Source organism: Pseudoliparis swirei, chromosome 2, assembly GCF_029220125.1.
Source record: "Pseudoliparis swirei isolate HS2019 ecotype Mariana Trench chromosome 2, NWPU_hadal_v1, whole genome shotgun sequence".
NCBI classification, from domain to species: domain Eukaryota; kingdom Metazoa; phylum Chordata; class Actinopteri; order Perciformes; family Liparidae; genus Pseudoliparis; species Pseudoliparis swirei.
In genome coordinates this window covers 9,175,963-9,195,608 of record NC_079389.1, presented here as the reverse complement: position 1 = coordinate 9,195,608, position 19,646 = coordinate 9,175,963, and the positions used below count along the sequence as shown (strand labels likewise).

At 43.3% G+C, this 19,646-nt stretch overlaps 2 protein-coding genes across 10 annotated transcripts in view; both read right to left on the bottom strand.

Annotated features, from left to right (window-relative positions):
* The window catches only part of zmp:0000001200 (dedicator of cytokinesis protein 9), a 75,224-nt gene extending 61,283 nt beyond the window's left edge, over positions 1–13,941 (bottom strand). The window contains exon 1 of one of the 2 annotated variants that reach the window (XM_056439287.1): positions 13,539–13,941. In XM_056439287.1, coding sequence (XP_056295262.1) covers positions 13,539–13,655 — 117 coding nt within the window. In that variant the 5' untranslated portion in view covers positions 13,656–13,941. The remainder of the gene's footprint in view (positions 1–13,538) is intronic. The other variant, XM_056439279.1, reaches the window with a different exon arrangement.
* Positions 13,942–14,680: 739 nt separating this feature from the next.
* The window catches only part of LOC130203212 (FERM, ARHGEF and pleckstrin domain-containing protein 1), a 51,217-nt gene continuing 46,251 nt past the window's right edge, over positions 14,681–19,646 (bottom strand). Inside the window, exons 24-28 of one of the 8 annotated variants that reach the window (XM_056429146.1) lie at positions 19,398–19,487; positions 17,925–18,061; positions 17,084–17,191; positions 15,962–16,113; positions 14,681–15,870 (exon numbers count right to left, since the gene is read on the bottom strand). In XM_056429146.1, coding sequence (XP_056285121.1) covers positions 15,789–15,870; positions 15,962–16,113; positions 17,084–17,191; positions 17,925–18,061; positions 19,398–19,487 — 569 coding nt within the window. In that variant the 3' untranslated portion in view covers positions 14,681–15,788. Of the gene's footprint in view, positions 15,871–15,961; positions 16,114–17,083; positions 17,192–17,838; positions 18,062–19,323; positions 19,550–19,646 lie in introns of those variants that run through there. The other 7 variants (XM_056429165.1, XM_056429155.1, XM_056429193.1 and 4 more) reach the window with 7 other exon arrangements.

Below are 19,646 nucleotides of genomic sequence, written 5' to 3'. Positions count from 1 at the left end.
CTCCACACAACAAAGACATGTCCCTGCGTGGCTCAGAGGAGGCGAGGGGAGTTTAAGAGGAGTTGGCATCTCATCTGAGGAGCGTCTCGAGGATGGAGGTCAAGTCAGCAGCTGGCCCTGGTTTCCATGCCCAGGGTCCGCTGTGGCGTGTGGGGCTCTGCAGGGTGTGTGTGTGTGTGTGTGTGTTTGTCCAGAGAGGTCAAAATGTGGTGCACCACAGTGACATCACACACATATCCAGCAGTGCAGGGCAGATAAAACAGACAAGGCTCCCAGCTGGAACTCTCTGGGGACTCAAAAAAGGAAGTGGCTGTTTCCTGCTGATGTGCATGTGTGTGTGTGTGTGTGTGTGTGTGTGTGTGAATAAACGCAGCCATAACTAAAGCTGCCTCTCTGCCCGCAGTCCTTCAAACCCAATCAAAACTCCGAAACACTAGAGAGTTTTGGGGATATTTTGTCAGAGTAACGCTGACCTCTTCCAAAGTTCAGCAACACAAATGGAAGCAGTAAAAACTGTCCTGAAGGATTAACCCTCGAGAGGTCTTTGAGAGTCACAAGCCTGGTGCTTCCTAGAATAAAAGTCTGAATCGGTTTCTCAAGAGTTAGTTTGAGGGAAAAGTTATGTGGGTACAAACGTGGGTTCAGTTAAAGATAGGCCTAGAAATTCAATAAGACAAATGCTTCACATTTTAGATGCAGAAGTTGACATTACGAGCCCAAAATACTTCCCACATAACAGAGTGGACTGAAGAGGACATCATTCATGCATGGCTCCAACGTTAGCCTCTCTTGGAGACATGGTTACAACTTAAGCCTCTCTTTGACCTGGAGTTGACCCCAGGTTATCCTGTGCCTCTTAGAATGCTACAAACCAAATACACGAAGGCCACATCCTCTTCCTTTTACTGGGTATTTTGAGATGTTTATTTATCCCAGGAGATGAAAACAACCCATTTTCCTGAGGGGTACTGCTTCCTGTTCTCTTTGTAAGGGGTTCAGCCAGGCACAGAATAAGTATATGTTGCACACGCACTCACTCATGCACGCATTAATAGATGTTAATAATGAAGCAGTGCTCTTCAACGGCAGAGAGGCACTGAAGCAGTGCCAAGCCCCGAGGGTCTGCAGGCACCCTCTGACAGTTAGTTACCCCTGCCAACTTTGCTTTGGCTTTACTATACGCAACAAGTAATTTCATTTTTAAAAAGTTGCCTATTCAAGCTGTTACTGCATCACAAAACTGATCAAATTGCAGCTTTAAAATGACGTAAATAAAACGCAGTCGTTTGGTTTTCTTAGGAAGGTGGAAGATAACTTGCTCCACAGTCTTCTTTAAAACCGCCACAGGGGAGCATTAAAGATAAAAAACAAATCACTCAACAATTCAATTACATTCCAGCTGACGGCACAAAGTTCAGCCACATATGAATATGTACATGCACTATGCAATCGTCAAATGTACAACAGCTGATGAATGCTGTTACTGCCACCTACAGGCAGAGGATGATACGACACTGAAAAGCATCAATTACAACTGTTATTCTAAGATAAACTCTAAGCAGTAATAAAGCCTATTCATTTAAATTCTCATGAATACATATATATCAATAACTAATAGCAAACAAAACAAACAAGCTTCATGGGTTGTGTACGCAAAGTCACAAAACTCTCCTTCAGTGTAGTATTTTATTCAGTGACCAATGTGTGACGACACACCAACAAATAAATAAAGGATGAAGATTTTCTTCCCTGCACTCAGATTGACTGTTGGTATAATGCAGCCATTGTTCGTTACATACTTGTCATTTCCAGCAGCCCAGTGTGAAAACAATCGCTCCCCACACTCATCACGCTCTACAGGAAGCAGATATAGAAGCTATATCGACGGACACTACGGGAAAAGAGAGTTGCCGTATTTTCACTGCCCTAAAAACTCATTCGAATCCCAAACAATGGTTGAACTGCTTCCTGCTAAGGCTAACAGAGGCGCGGTGACAACGCTGACACACGCGATGACTGAACTTGAAAATAGTTTTATTTGATGCCCATCCAGAAGCAGGCCGGAAAAGCAAAACATCCAGGTTGCATGTTTTGCACCAAGTCAAAACATGTTCCCTCAAACTGTCATCACTTGTTGCGGTGGGTGATTCGATCCAAACAACCCTCGCCAGGTCAGTGGCCAGCATCCAGGTGCGGAGGAGGTACGGCAGGGAGCGATGACATCATGTTCAGGCTCTGACATGCAGCGTGGAAGAGATATCCTGAAACAAGCCCCTACCGGCCCGACGAGAGTCAAGAAGAGGCCCAGCGTTGTTTCAGAGGGTGCAACTAAACCACACAGTTACAGCACTTTCATGGATCTGTGTGGTAATGAAACATTTCCTGCTATTAAGTGTGCATCAAGTAACTGATTTACAAGGGAAGCATTGTTATGACAGCATATATTAATATTGATTCACAGAATGTTGATTGCACATTAGGGCAAAACAGATTCATGTTGTGGTTTACGTGATAAACCTGATACGGTTAACTGACTGAGATATAAGTATTTAGAGCCACTGATGCATTATACGTATGCTAAATCTATATACACCGGTAACTGCAGGCATCAGTTGACTTGGCTGGTCATCAACAGCTAGATTACACATTAAGTATGGCTTGCTCAGGGGGAAAGAGCAATCAGCGCAGTTAGAATTAATCCAGGTTCCTTGCTTTTTGTTTGGATCAGCTCATGGATAATGTCCTCAAATGGATTTACTCAAATAGCCCACAAATCCCGCAAAGTGCGCAGAATACTGAGAAGATTAAATACAAGTAGTGGCCTCGCAGAAGCATGACACTGGATGCACATCATGTGGAAGGGTGTCAGGTGAGGGAAGAAAGGGTGAAATAGTCAGAGTAATAGTAAGTAATCTAACGTGCAAGGCATTCTGGGAGGGGGGTGGAAATCTGCGATGTGGTGAGAGGGTGGATTAATCTTAATAGCCTCGAAACCGCAAAACAGCGTGAGACAGGATGTAATGCGAAAGTGGAACCAAAGACAAATAGGATGAGAACAGAAAACGGAGGTAAATAAATGAGAGGAAAAAAATGTGTCTTTTATACATATTGAAGACGCTGTGGGGCAGGGAGACGGGGTGGGGATAATTGGGTGGAGGCAGGCATTTGGGAAACCGCAAGGATCAGATAATCTCAGAATGCTCTTTGTTTGTAATCCGTGGAAATCCTCTGGAGTCTGGTTCAATGAGCGCTGGTGACAATCAAAGGAAACAGAGGAGAGACGAGGAGATAAACTCGTGTCCCAGCACCTGCACCACTAAAGTTGCAGTGAATTTAACCGTAATACGAGATGACACAGCTCCCCGGGGACACGGTAACGAGGAGCTGTTATCCACGATGGCCACTGCACAGACACACAACTATTCATTTGCCTTGTGCAAGTACAGAGAAGTGGTTTGTGATGGTAAATGCATCCATTTTGGATGATGGGTGATATGATGACTTGCATACAGTGAGACAATATAAAAGCCATACCATCATGCACATAGCCTGTGACAACATTGGATTTCAATATGATCTTTTGGATCTAAGTGATTTGATTTAATTTGGTGGAATAGCACCAAATCAGATATTATTATGAGATGGTTATTTTATTGATTAACCACTTGTCAATTATCTTCAAAATATATCGATATGGCAAAAATAAATGACATATACAAATTTAAGGATTTTATCAATATATCCCACTGCTATTTGATTTAATTCTCTGATATGACAAGTTAGATATACAAAAACATGATAAGAATAAATCTGCTTGATATAGTTATTATTATGCAATAAGATCTGTGTTAATCATATTATTTCTGATTTCCTCACAATGTAATATTTTTTTTAACATGCAGGACTGGCCCACCGCCTTTTTCCTGTTGTAGTTATAGTTTGTTGGCACTGACAACCCCCCCCCCCCCCCCACTCTTAGAGGCCCCCTCCCTTCCTGACAGGGGAAGCACATGTTATAGTAGAATACATTGCTGCTTAACTGAGACAGTCAATATTTAACTGCTTATTTTGTCTGAGTCTTTCATAGCAAAAATAAAATAAAACGTAATTATTTGCTGTTGTTATCTTTGAGAGATTTAACTGGCATAGTGGATCAATGCCACAACGAGCAGTGTGGCTGCTATAGCAACTCAGATGGATTTGGATGGATTTTACATTTCCGAGACTCAATTGAGAAAGCATTAGCATTAAGAAACTGGAAAATGCCAGCAAAATAGACTAAAATCTGGATCACTAATCCAATACAAATTCAAGACTTTTGTTTATCATGTCAGAAAATGTTGAATAAAATGTAAATAAAAACACTTGATGACAAGCACAAACCGCTCTATCATGTTTTAAGAAATACCATCATTAGGGGCGGAACAAACCCAACACACTGCTCTGTGGGCGGGGGATGGGGTCGCTGGCTTTCAAAGACTGAGCGGAGACGCTAAAGGGAGATTAAGTCAAATCAGGGATACTGAGGCGTTACGCGGGATACACGGGAAGTCACGCTCCATGTTTACGATGCCCCACACACACCATGCGGGGTTCCTGCTTGTTGACTCTTCAAACAATATCCCGTGTGGTCGAATGTCAACAGTTCACCGTCTCAGATCAATCTGTTCATTATGAACAAGTGTGATTAAGAGCAGGCCTTCAGGCGCACAGCCACACTGCTTCATAAGCACCACAGAGCTCACTTTATTTATCCGTCCAGGCGAGGAACCCCGCTGCTGTGCAGTTCACTTCTTTCAGCAAAATCCTGCCGCACAATGCTAAGTCCCTGATAAACAAACAGGGAGCAAACATAAACAGCTTTAGCCCCAAGGAGAGCTCCGTCTCTGCTGTGTGCACAGGCTTAGACAGAAACAACTACACTCTGATTACCACACTCACTTGATTTCCTGCTGTGTAAGACTTTCAAGCTATTGCAGTTTTCATCCCTCATTTTTCCAAATGTCAGCAGATATACTGGCACATGAACACATATCAATGAATACATCTCAGTGGATTTGTTACTTTAACCAGACCTCATTTGTTTATTGTGGGCAGAGAGTGCACAATGGGCTTGTTTCAGCTTTCAAGACCTCAGCTTTTCATGGGCTTTTTTTTCTGAATGGGTGACAAGTCATCAAGATCGCTCGTCTAAACTTGTGGGTGCTCAGCTTCGCACAGAATGACTTATATTCAGCTCTTAAGGGGCAAGACATTGCATTGTGCAACAGTGAGAACTACATTTAAGGTTTATTGGCAGCTTATCAAATGCAATTGCAAAAGCAGTGGATGACAACGTGTTGGGCTCAGCTGTTTTCCCCTCTAAACGTCTTGCATCTCATATTTTGCATTGTGAAAGACAAGAGATTACACAAAAGTATAAAAATGAGAGCAGAATATAACTCGATACTCATCTCATGACCCCGCCATATTTATCTTGTGACTCTCTGAGGGGTCCCGCCCCCCAGGTTGGAAACCAGAGGACTAAACTACCCAAAGTAATTAAAAAGAGCTCCACCTTCTAAAACAGCAATCATTTCGTTGCCTCTGTACCTGTACTTTAGCAATGACAATACATTTAATCCAATCCAATCCATTGCAATATTTTATAACTCAGCAGTCGCACGGTGTAATTTCTCTGCTGAATAAGCACCTTTACTCTTGTTGATAACACTTCACTTTCACTCAGTTGGATTTTGAAGGCAGGATTTTTTCTTTTAAGAGTGTATTTTGTTTATAATTTCCCTTAAATAAAGGATCAAAGTACTTCTTCCACAACTATTTTTTGTTTTACTATCTAAGAAGTCTTCCCACGAACAAGGTGACATAAAAAACCCAAAAGGTGAGATTCAAACCCTGTCCCCAAAACAGAGTCACGGGACGGCCACCTGTAGGTTGAGCCTCTCCCTCCCTCCCTCCCTCCCTCCCTCTCTGGCCTACACTGTGTCAGAGTGAGGAATGCCGGCTATGCAGCCAGCCTGGTGAAAAGTCATTCCAGTATATCCCCTCTGGCTGTAGCAGGTCCTACCAACACACTGCACCGTGCACAAAGCCATACAAATTACTAGAGGATGTCGTCTCTCTTTAATGAGGCTGGCAGCATGCACTGTGGGAAACAAGGACACAGAGACGGGTACACTCCACATTGAGGGGCTCTTGCTTATCCATTTCCTTCAACTATCTCAATGTCTGTTTAAGGCGTGCCGAACGCACACAACAAGCAAGTGAAGAAGAGGTCAGTTGTAACGTGAGTGTATCCAACATCAAAAGTGAGCTGCAGGCTGTAGATGAGCTGCTTAACTTGGTCCACAGAGCCCTGAAGCCCCCCAACGCTGTTGCACAGAGCGCAGTTGGTGGTTTATTCAATGTTTATGAATATTGAACGTGATCAAAATTGCGCAAACTTCGACAGTACACTTCACTGGGTCCCCAGAAATACATCCACCAAGTGTCAAATAGATGGGATGAGATCTCGAGACGTGTCTCGGACATAGCCCCAAACATACGTACATTCAGAGGGTCCTCGCTTTATAGTTGGATAATGATGCATTTACCCAACACTGCTTTGGTGTCTTGGATGAATTCAAATAAGTGCCCTAATCTTTCAGGGAAATCCCAGATTAACGATATCAACATCAGTGGAAACTGCAGCCAGACAGCAGCACAGAGCAGGGATTTTAAGGAGTTCCCCAAACACTTCACAGCGGCCGTGTATCCTCAACACAAAACAAATAAATGCTTCACAACCACAATCATGACCAAACACATCCAATATTTGCCTCGGCTCTGCGTAAAGTGATACTTGAATGGTGAATGTTAAATCACGGCAGTATTCTCCTTTAACCGATTGGTACATAGGCTCTTAATCTCAGGACTGAAACTAGGATTTCTATTGGCCGATTGAACGCTAATCCGCCTTCTGTGTTCCAACACATCCAACATCCGCTGATGCGAGCGTGAATGGGAGGTCAGTGACCGCAACGAGGTGATGTCAGAGCAGATTGACCTCCTGAGAATGTGCCGTTTGCTTGACACTAAATCCCAGGTGTCGCATCAATCACACGGGGGCAAACACAAACAGGTGCATAAAGAACTGCAGTAGGAAGTGGTTTTAGAATTTCGCCATAATTCTCAACAAATGTCGTATTGTCAAATCCCTAGAGCATGTTAGCGTGGCTCCAAATAACATTTATGAGACAGTATCAAAGATCAAAAAGGCTGAAAGTATTCGAGTGTAGCAAACAAAGAATCACGTCCACATTCGTCAAATACAGTGAACCTCCATTTAGAGGAGAGGGCAAAGCCTGGAGTTGGCAGGGATTAAACAAATTGAGAGAATGCCATCCATTGAGTGGGAAAAAATAATGACATGGTTCAAAGTGTTCTACAGGATACCCTCCAATCGCATACATGTCATGGTAACAGCCGTGATCCCACAATTACAAGTCAATGTTCAGTTGCAGTGAAGAATGGAGGTACGCGTTACTTTTATAGACAAATTAAGGAGGCTCGGAGAGTAGATGCACCTCACACAAAAAGGACTTGAAAGGAAATGTATCAGACATTAGTCTGCTCTTCCTAGATGTGCGGTTCACTCTCCAGTCAGGAGTGCTCTAGTGCTTTTCAGGCATTAATCCCATGAGTTTAATCCGTAGGTGCACCTTAAAATAGCACATGTGCAGAGCAATTATTTGGCCTTTGGAGTTTAAGGCTTACGCCCCTCTCACTTGATGTACATTTCTTCCACGGACTTGTTCATGTGTGGGCCCAGCGGTTGCCATCCATGTGCCGGTTAGAAGCAGCTTGGGGTGGATGGGGACTGTGCCATGTGTTAGGATGTAGGCAAGGCCGAGTACTAGAGTGTCACGAGAATAAACGGCATCTAACAGGCTGTTCCCAGAATAAGATGGATGCAGATGGATGACGTTTATGCATTTGATAACAACCCTTAATAATTACTACTCAATTTGTGTTTCTTTTATAAACTGCACAGATCGATTTAAATTCTCTCCCTCATTCTATTGCACACGATGTATTAGATTGTCAAACATCTTGGGCCCAATGGCTCAAAGAAACTCTCTGGTCTTAATTCATTAAAACATGACGCGATCATATTTAAAAATCATACTGTTGTGTTTACAGAAGTTATCAGATCAAATGTAGTTGTATACACTATGAGCAAGAATTTTGACCCGGTCATGGATCTGGAGTCGAGGTTAGAAACAACTGCTTGTATATAAACGGTTTGCCAAGTGAGTTCCCAATCTTAAACCAGTAATTAGTGGATGACAACAGATTCACATCCTTCACTGCAGTAAAAGCACGACTACCACACAGATGGAATAATCCACTACGAGTACCGAACGTAAAATGTTCCCTATCCATGATTTTCAAAGTCATTTGCGTGCGGGACCTCTACACCTGCACGAGTGGATCTCAGTTTTAACATCGATTTGGCTTCACAGTGTGCCCTGCTGAGTCAAAAATAGCATCCGTAATGGATTGGAGGATGGAGGCAAAGCAATGCTCCACTCGCCTTGAAGATATTCTGCTGCAGGATGTGAAAGGAAGTTTGATTCAGATTGATGCGTTGTAAATGTATGGAGGGATTTAGACTGTTACAGAGCAGCGTTAATGGCCTCCATAATATCGACCACCCAGCCGCTCTATTAATCCTCACTATTCTCCTTTAGGATGGATAAGAGAGCACGGCAACTAAAACACGTGTTCAGAGAGAACGAGGGGAAGCGTTCCAGGCTTCAAAACAAACTTCACTTGAGCAACAAGCCTTGACTTATGAATTATGAATAGAGAGAAATGTATATGTTCTCAGGAGGCGAGTGTAAAACATGCACTTGCCAACAGGAAAACACCCTCTGGCCAAGCTCTTCTGTTATGGTGACCTCCTCCAAAACAGCTCTGCTCTATCAGGCAGAACACTCAGAGCGAGTGGGCGGATTACCAGCGAGCCCCGCCTAGAACTTCTGGTCAGCCCGAGTACAGCCACAGGAAACTTGCTCTATCGAGTAAACGACAAGAAGATGAAGGACAGGATGCCATGGGGACTTCCTGTTCGAGCGAGTGGATGGAAACATTTTGGAGTCTTAGTGGTGGCGATGGTGACGATGATCTTTTTTTTCGGTTTTGAGAAAAAGTCCACTCTGATATTGATACTGCTAACCAAGCATGGCTGCATCTGGGAGACCATTATGTAACCACCATGAAATCAGTAGCCAGACATAGATGCCTGTGTATACTGTTTTTTTAATGTCAAATAGTAGTGACTCATTTCCCACGCTGGGAATTGTTAAATACTCTTTTTATGCGACCTCAAACTAAATATTGGGATACTGTCTTGGCTCAAAATTCATATTGAACACTTATTTTGACATGGGGTCAAAATACATTCTGGCACACTGAGGGGTTTGTAGCATATACAGTATAAACATTCAGCTGCCCCAAAGAGATGAACCAAGTGCAATTCATTTTCATGACATCTTATCATTTGGTTTGGATCAGTGGATCATTTGACTGGCTGCTGCTGTACTTGATGTGGACTAACCAGAGGCAGTGAAGGCTGGATGAAGGAAATCCTTTCAGTTCTTGAAGTACTCCATATATTATCTCGACCTTCGTGGGCCCAGCTGAGAAACTCTCTCAAGCTTCCCACTCCGGAGTGGCAAATCTGGTTGATTCTAGTCACAAGTGCCCAAACCCACGCAGACACATGTTATACGGAGTTTGATGGGTGTGTTTTATTTCTCACTTTCCATGAAGCCGGTCGCTCTACAGGCCATGCACAACTGCTTATGTCTGGATCTTGTTAAGTGTAAACTTTTCTATTCCAGGCAGTGTTAACTTGGAAACGAGAAACAATAGGAGGCTGAACAATAGTGCCTATTTACTAAACTATATAGCAGCTGACAGGTGGAAAAGCAGCGGAACTTGACGTTTTTCCATCATGTCTCTTATTTGCTAAGAGAGGACTGCAGCCCCGTTCCCCCTCCACCTGGTCATAGTTTACCTTTAAGTAGAACACAATACAACAACATCAAGTCTTCAAAATTAGTTTAATCAATACCTCTCTCAACAGAAACTGAACATTTTTATAACCCATTGTATTGGGCGGTATAGATTTTTCTAGGTGTGCCTAATAAAATGGCAACTGAACATTTACGGCTCACTATTCAGGCAAATATATTTCAGAGGCAACGTTTTACAACAGAAGATTATTTAGAACAAGTTTGACAAACTCTTGTCGGTTGTTTTGCAACAGCAACACAACTTTATCACGTAATCACCGTGAGACAGACAAAAGCTTCGTGGTTTCATTTCTTATTTTGTGGAATTTTCTACCAAATGGTATCAAAGTTCTGGGCTTGGGATGGGGGGTCAAGCTGCTGAGGCCTCACGACACTGACAGCCCAGCCATTTCCTGACTGGCAGCACATCAGCTCCCGGCACACAAGATAGCTGAACAGTTCTTTTCTTGCCGTTTTGGCAGACCTAGATCTACTTGGCACATAGTTGGTGAATGACATGATTAAGAAATTCACTGCATGAGAGGACATGCCTTTAATTCAGTTTACGATCAAAGAAGGAACTTGTTCCTTCAAAACCAGTTGAGGAAAGAAAAGTCCCTGGTACACACCCACACTCGAGGTAATCCTGAGATTCCCACGTCTCGGGAAAATGTACAAAACCTTGAAAAGCCCAAAAAGAACAGGTTTGCATTGGTCAGCGATCGGATGGAGAGAGCTGACGTACACAGGGAGTACTGCATAATGTGGAGCTGAAGGGAGCGGCCGCACTTTGAGATCGCTGCACAAACTGCATCTTCTATACAATGCATCAAGAGCTCATGGCTGGAACTGTTTGACTTGAGCAAACACAGGCTCCAAAATCTAGTCACATGATGCAGGAAGATGCAGTACAGGTAAACAGAGAGAGGAGGGATTGCAATGGGGGGGATTATACTCAACACTTGTTGATGTAGATGTTTAACTGGTTGAAAGACGGAAGATACCGCCCCCCCCCCCCCCCCACCCGCCCAGAAGTCGTCGAGACTTTAGTGTCTGACAGCGAGGTGAAGCAGCAACATGTGGCCTCTGTTTATAGTTGTCCTTATTCAAATGTTCTTTTCTGCAGCACATGTGAGACCTCTACTTTCGTTTATCGTTTCACAGTGAGTGTGTGTGCGAGTGTGTGTACAGGCCATGGGCGGCTAATAGCATCACTCCTACATAATGACACCCATCTGGCCTCCAGCTCCCTTGGGTCAGGCACATAGCAGGAACACTGAGGATCTGAGTCACCATACGCATAGGCAGTTGGGACTATTGATTACAATTACACAACTGCCCCCCCCCCCCTCCACCCCAAGCTGTTTCATATACTCGACTTATTATATGCTCATCAGCCGATACATTAATAACATTATACATGCTGCCGAGTGCTGCAGAAAAAGATCGCATAACAAAACTCTGTACACACCCAATATTTATGTAAAACAAAGTTGGATTGGTAGCACCTTTTGTTATATCGAAGTGCAGCACCAGCACAACGATTTCAAAGCTGATGACAGCCATCATGGCGCTAATAGTGTTCCCAGCATGCCTACAGCGTGGAGGAACAGAGGGGTGGCTCAGCTGAGCGCTCTCTCCTATTACAAGCCTCTCTACTCCAACAATAAACAAAGAGGCTCGAGCAAGTGTGGGCCTTCATGAACGTGCACAAATTGTTGGGAAAGGCAGAGAGCCGCTCATTCCACTTGACCAGTAGGCATGTATGCAACTTGACTGTAGTTTATCTAAATGACATGTTTAAAAAGAACAGAAACATTAGTGTTTCAAGCTGAAACAACAATGTGAGTGTGCGACAACAGCTACAATCCCCTCTTTATATCGCTGGCACAGATCCCTCTATATTCCTGCCTGAGGTATTTACATTTTTCATGGAGGAATTAATTAGGAGTTGCGTGGAAAGAGGTCTCGTGTACAGTCACATTCTTGTCCCACTCAACTAAACAACACAGACATATGTTCACTTCTACAGCTCACATCTCCAGAGACAGGGCCTGAGGCGGGATTCCCCTGAAGCCAGACTGGTTCCCCACAACCTGAGTCAGACAGGTGTTTGGTGAATTAGAGATTACTGAAGAGGCCGACTGAGTACAGACACGTATATAAAAACTACATAGGAAGTGACTAAGTCCTACGACTGCCTCATTCAAATGCTTTTTAACCCCCCACCCCCACATATCTGCAGATAAGTTCATCAACAAATGAAGTGCTGGAAGCCTGCGGTTACAAACACAAAAACTAAAATCCAAGGAGATTCTTTCCCAACATGCATCCTTGTATCCCTTTCTAGTCTCCTGCCTCCGGCATCTCTGGCAGAGCACCAGAGTAAGAATGAATAAATAATTTGAGGGTGTGGTGGGATGTCTGGGATCCTGACTCAGGATTCCATTTCCCTGACGGAGGGCCTGGACGGTGTCTGTTTCGGTTACCTAGCAACTTCTTCCAGGAAAGCTGGAACAATCAGGAGGGGCACCAAACACCCAACACGTTCGTATGCAACAAAAGGGCCGATTCCTTTTTCCCTCCTGAGCTCTTTAGAAAACGGATACTGAGGAGCCAGTCCGTACTGCAGGTCCTCGTTGCCCAGATGTTCCAAAGCGGACGGTCAAATTCAACATTATCTCACCGTCACTGGACACTTTTTACGTGTCTGAAGCATGAAGTTGAAGCCCTTTAGAGGCATTATATCATCTTAACGGAACTGATGCCCTCAATGACAGCAAGTGCAAAACACCTTGATCAGGCACTGATTCCTGGCAGACTTTCCAGGAAATAAGACACTTAGAATACATGAAACTAGTGAGTCTGAAAATGAACGTTTTCAAGAATTTCAACAAACTGCACAAAGTTAAGTTAATGTACAATAACATGTAAGCCAGAGAGATTGTTGTGCTATACAACGTATGCAATAGTCCCACTACAATGCACAATCTCTCTTTCAAACAGCTGCAATTCAAGCCGACACTTCATATGATGACATGTAGTTCTTAACCCAGAAAGCTCAAATGTGCACCCACAGAGCTGGTCTGAAGTCAGCTGGGTGAGGATGAAAAAGAAGGACTTCAAAAACTTTGTGGCAATTATCAATGAGCACAGAGGCCTTACATGTCGAGTATACACAGCAGGTAGGAGATAGTTTCAAGGCCTTTTTATAAAAAGGTGCAAACCACCCACTTTTTAAAATATCTCTCTACCAGTCACACCTTTATTCACTCCAAATCCCTCTTTCACATGCCATCCTCTTCCCACTAGACAGCCCACGTCTAAAGTCAATAGTTGTTGCTGACATTATTCCCAAAAGCAGGTCATTCTCAGGTTCTCAAAAGGTTGAACCAGGTCTGAGGACCCTGCCCACGGCGGCGTGGAGGAGGAGGAGGGGTAGGGGGGGGGGGGTATTAAGGTGTGTAGTCTACTCACAACTAGCACGGACGTCCGAACCACCTCGGAGACACTGTGCCTGAGTTCCGCCGCGGTGCCGGGCTTCCCCAGACCCCGCGTAAACCTCCTGGTCTCCGTCTGCGCTGCAGTAGCCATCGTTGCGCACCACTTCGCATCAATGCCCGTTCAATCCACAGGTTACAGGAGCGCGTTGGTTAGAGCCAGGCCATCACCGGGGTTATCCGCCTCTGCCCGCGAGTGAACACCACGAGTTGTGTCATGTCGTGGTGTGGCTGCTGACTCACTCCCTGCTGCTCGGTCCACAACTTTTACGCCTTTTAAAAGTCAACGCGTGCTGCGGCGTCCCGGTGCCGTGTCTTCTTCTATCGGATGGATTGTTGTCATAATATAGAAACCCTTCGTCGAAGTGTCTCATTGGCCGTCCGTCGCCGGACAGGAGGTGTGTGTGATCTGGTGTCCTCCTCTGCGCACTCCGCCCCTCACCGGGTTAAAGCCCCGCCCACCGAGCGCTGCTGGACTTTGGCCCGCAGACTCTGCCTGAACCAATATTTCCACACCACCGCAACACTCACAACTGTGAGAGCATGTTTCTAGAGGTAAAACATGCAATACTTAACTAAGAGTTAGCACCAAAACTGCGCTTTGATACTATTGCACATTTATTCCTGATTTTAGACGGGACTTAAAACATTTTTTTTTAAATTAGATCTACTTTTATGGGATCGAGAAAAGTAAATACGTTCTAATGAACTGTGTACCACCCCCCCAATACACACACACACACAGTATGTGGTACCTATACCACACTATTAACACATGTTCTCACAAGCAGTGCTGGTTATCATCTATGTAATTATCGATTACATGCACTGACCTCCATTTTGTCATACATAACTGAATTAAGAAAAATATTGAAAGATATGAAATATTTTGTAAAGAAAGCAGAATAAAACTAAGATTTATATTGCTTGTCTTTCCTATACATTAATATTGAGAATGTGACTTTGACATCTACAGGCTCTGTGGTCATGACTCCAATGAGCTAAAAGTCTTAATCAATGATGCCATCTATAGGTCACAGCTGTAAACACACTGAAGAGCTGCATTACAACATCACTCCAGCCTCTTGACTGTCAACAAAAAGACAAATATCACAAAACTAAGTTTGAATAAGTGGGTTTTATTGCTCTCATTTCTAACAAACTCTCTGTTGTCGGAAAGGAAAGAAAAAGAAAAAACAGCCGCAATTGTAAGCAGAACTGAGGTTTTCCCATTTAATTTGCTTCACTGCAAAAGCTTTTTCAATACACATTTCCATTCACTGACCCATAAACAGATCTGGTATCTGTATCCAAAGGCGCTTGGAACTGAACGTTTCCATTTAGTTTTACACATCTCTAAAGCTTTCAATGACACCCACATTCACAATACCATGATTGTGAACCAGTTTCACACTTTCTCATTCAGCTGAAGGGGAACTTTAGTTAATAAAAAATTTGTAAAAACTGTCGGAGGCTTATTCATATTATAAAGATCAGTGAAAATAATATTGATTTTCGTTGAAATGGCCTTCATCTGTGATGGCAGCTAACCCAGGCCACAAATCCTAGGGTATGGTCAATAAAGCAACAATATGGTTTAAAATGTTCATCACTTGTGTTTTGAAGAAGAACAAATTGTGCTGGGCCAAAGCATTGACAGTTAAAGGGTGGCCTGTTTAACTTGAATTTAAATGGCATGGCATACAGTGTAAGGAGACATTCCTCATCCCCAATGTTACATTGTAAAAGTCCAGGACATTAATATGAACCAGTTTGGCACTGAAGTTGCAGGACATTTTAATTCTCAAAGCAGCACTTTTCAATAAGATAAAAGAGTGGACACAAACGTTATGACAATGCAGTGATAGTTGAACCGTTTAAGAAAGAATGCTGAATATCGATATCAACATGCTCCTGCTGTAAAGACAACCAATGACAAAAATGTAAAACCAGAAAGATAGGAAGTAGTTCAGACTATTAGAAAACAGTATAAAATGACATCCTTCAAAAGAGGTTTCAGAGTTGAGAGTAAAAATGCAGTCTCTGATGCAGTCCAAACCAGCGGACGTGTCACCATTAAAGCATTCGAAAGCACCAAATGTGCATGGACACGTGTACAAATGTCCCATTTATGTGTAGAAAAGAAAAACAAAGAGTCTTAGGGGGAGGTGGGGGGGCTGATGCCACCTGAAGGAGATCAGTGTGTGTTGAGACACGATGAGCCAACTCAGAGAGGATGGGACTCTTTGTCGTTTCGGACCCGAGCGCTGCTGGAGGAGACTGTGGCGCTGCGGATGACCTCCATCCACCTGCGGCCAGAGAACAGATTTTTAGTTCAGCCCTCTGAATACCACGACTCGACACGTGAAGTAATTGTGCATCCGGATGATCACACTGTACCTCTCAAAAGTGTACTCGCTCTCCGATCGGAAATAGTAGACGTGGGACTTGAAATGCAGTTTGAAGACATATTCCTTGTGGATGTTTTCAGACTCGGAGGGGATGGTGACCGAGTAGCCCAGCAGAGGAAGACTCGCCAACGGATAATCATCCTGAGGAAGAAAACAAGACATTGAATTAGTATTAACATGGATCGTACATCTGTTAATAATTACACAAACTGATAGGAATCAAATAAAAACAAATACACAGGCAATTGCTCCCAACAAAATACAAAAAAATACCCTGATACAAGTGCAAGTCTATAAATTTAAGATCCTTAAGTACAAGTACCTCAAAGTTGGAAGTACAGTGCACAAGTAAAATGAGTAACTGAACATTAGAAACATTTCCTCCAGACTAACCCACTTTATACAAAACAACAGCTTGACACCAAGCTAACACCAGACTAACCCCAAACCCCACAACAGAACAGGTCATTTTGATCATACATCATTTACTATTCCATACTATTTTTCAATACATTTTCTTTTTATATTACAAAGAACTTCAATTTAAAGTGTGCTACACAGGTCACTTGCTAACTTCAACAGTTACTTATCCCCTTTAACATAAATACAGTATAATAATATTTTATAAAAGTTCTTAAACTTTGAATTTTTAAACATGGATATTTATCCAATGTCAAAGCTGATATTCTCACATTTTAAATAATTCAGAATACTTTTAGTTTTTGGCCTTATACACGATTTGTGCTGTTATATAATCTCTGAATGTGAAAGCCTTTATTTAACAGAGAAGTCATTGGCTCTTGATAATTAGTTATTCTTCTAACTATTTTTTTTTAAAGATGATTACGTGTTATTTTGGGGAATGAAAATCAAACTTGTTTGTGAAAATGTAAAATGCCAACAAAAATGTTCCGTGTGAAGAAGCGACGTGAGGAACACGCTGCAGGGAGAGCCCGTAAACCTCCATCGGGGCACAGCGCTCCGATATTCGACACGGAGATGTGAAGCCTTGCGCCCAAAGGAGGGCAAACACAACAGAGGAGGGGGCGACCGTGAGAGAGGCCGAGACGAGTTCGCTGGACAAACAGAGCGGAGGGAAAATGTTCATCACCTGGTGAGACTTGTAGAAAAACAGGCTGAAGTTGGTGAAGACCACCCAGAGCTTCTGCCAGCCGTTGCTGTTCTTGAACTTCCGCAGTAAGTTTCCAGACAGCTGATTCTACAAAGACAAAAGAAACTTGTTTTACATCGAATATTTTATTAATTCAAACATATTATAGAATATTACTGATAGTCTACAGTTTGTAGATTTTTGACTAAAATGTAGAAGAAGGATTAAGAAAAAGAAAAGGATAGATCTGGTGATATTCTAGATGCGTTTCTTATTGTTAACAAATAGCCAGAAACCAACAGTGAACTGATCCTCAAAGGCCTGTAATAGCGTATTCTTATGTGCCATATACCCGTATTATTGTTCAAAAACTTTTCTAGTACATTTATGAGCTGCCGCACTGACGTAATCCTTCATTACAATGAACATGTGCACTGTTGTTTATTTTGAGTTGGTTCAATAAACTCCGTCGTAATGGAAATACTCACTAAAGTACCAAATGTGTAATAATCGGCAGCTGAAGATTTTCCATCTACAAATACACCGTTTACTTTTGCTTTGGAAACATTTATTAAAAACCACACAGTGCCCGGCCGTTTATGTTATGTTAATCCCTAATGAAACTATGTGTGAGCTGATTTGTAAGATGTCAGTAGGAAGAAATAAAAGCTACAGACATGTTAGGCAAGTCAGAAAGAATGTGTTGTGATCATAGTTCTTCTATCGTGAGCTTCATTTGGGATTTTTAAATCAAGTTTCAGTAAAAAAAATTCTGCATCACTGATCTGAAAGACATGAGGCACCATTCACAGGGCCTCCCCCGTCTGCCTGGCTCCTTTACCTCTAGACTCTTGCAGGATTCACTAAAGGAGAGGCTCTGAACACGGTACCAGCAGATAACAGACAGAGGTACTGGTCCCTGGCCACTGGAGGGCCCCACCATGGGGGCCTTATTCGCACTGACCGGACTAGGGTCCTCTACCACGGAGGAACGCACAGACGCATGTGGAAAAGAGAGAGAGCCAGGGAGAGAAAGAGAGAGAGGGACAGACAGGGAGGGAAGGACAGAAACACAGAGACTAAGTCGGTGAAACACAGGCATGCAGCGACAGGGATAAACACGGAGGCCGGCGACAGTGTGTCCAGGCAACGCTGTGAAGAGGACGTTGTTACAAGTACAGAGGAAGAGCAGAACTAGATCGGGCGCAGCAGCATCCGCTCCTGATGAGGACGTTTGGCACATCTACGTCCTGCTCTCTCTCTCTCTATTGATAGACGATCAGACAGGTGCCAGGGGCGGAGAAAAAGGACAGCGCCGCACAGGAAAGACAGTTTGGGTTGAGATGAGGACGTCACGCAGGCTACTGATAGCCAAGAGAGGGAAGAGGGAACAGTATTCTCACTGAAGCTGCAAAAAGAGCAAAAAACTGCTGATGTTAAATATGCATCTGATATTTAAAAAAGCTCAAATTCCTAATGCTCAACATTTTCAGTGAGTTTGAAAAGGTACCATGTCTGTGTGGGCCTTTCACATTTTTTAATTACCTGAAGGCCACTGTGGATTCCCCTCATGCTTGAAAAAAGGGGGGGGGGGGGTGAGCGGAGGGGTATTGAATTAGTTGCAACCGGCAACCTCAACGCTAGATGCCCCTAAATCCTACACATATTTCTATTAAATATGGACTTCGCAAATGTTTTATGAGGAAGGACATGCGCTTATTAGACCTCAAGGACACACTGTGGTGAATATGACAGAGTGTAGACATAACTTTTGTTTGTTTACAATAAACTCCACAGAGCACTTTTAGACAGATACTCTTAAATGTTCAGTCCCTATTTGCTCAAAAGTTATGTTCCTGCTACAAGAGCAAACAAAAACCTCTTGCAATGAGCACAGGTTAGAAAACATCAGTCAGAAGAAGAAGAAGAAGAAGAGAACTATGGAGAAAGAGGTACTGCTTATCGATTGAGTTCTATTGTTTGCTTACTAATCTAATGTGTACCTTATATCAGTATTCTTTAATTTTTTGATTTGAAAAACAAATAATTAAACAAATGAGCCTAATTTAAGTTAATTAGTTCACAATAATAACAAAAATATTTCAAGAAATAGTTTGACGATGGAGCGCAACGCAGGAGGATACTGTTCCCAAAGTAAACGAAGGCACGGCACACTAAGACAGGGGAAAAGAAAACAGTGAGGCAGGAGAGGAGAGGCAGGTCTGAGGTCTGGCCGGTACCTCCACAGCTAAGCTAAAGTCCACCATGGACACACTGGTGTTCCTGTGCCAGCACACGTGCACCATGGTGTTACCACGGTGCAGGGAGGGCCTCTCCAGCGAGACGCGCGACGCCGTTACGTCGTCCTCAGACTCCGCCTCCACCAAGGAGTCCTCAGGGCATTCTGGGAAAGTCAGGAGGTCGTTACTGCTCGACAATGAGTGGGGGGATGAGGGGAGAAGGGCGCTAAAGCACAGACAATGTCAGATTATTCACAAATTAAACGCACTCTTGTGTATCTGGGATTTCAGTCGGAGGATTTTTTACTCAAAATCAATTTACT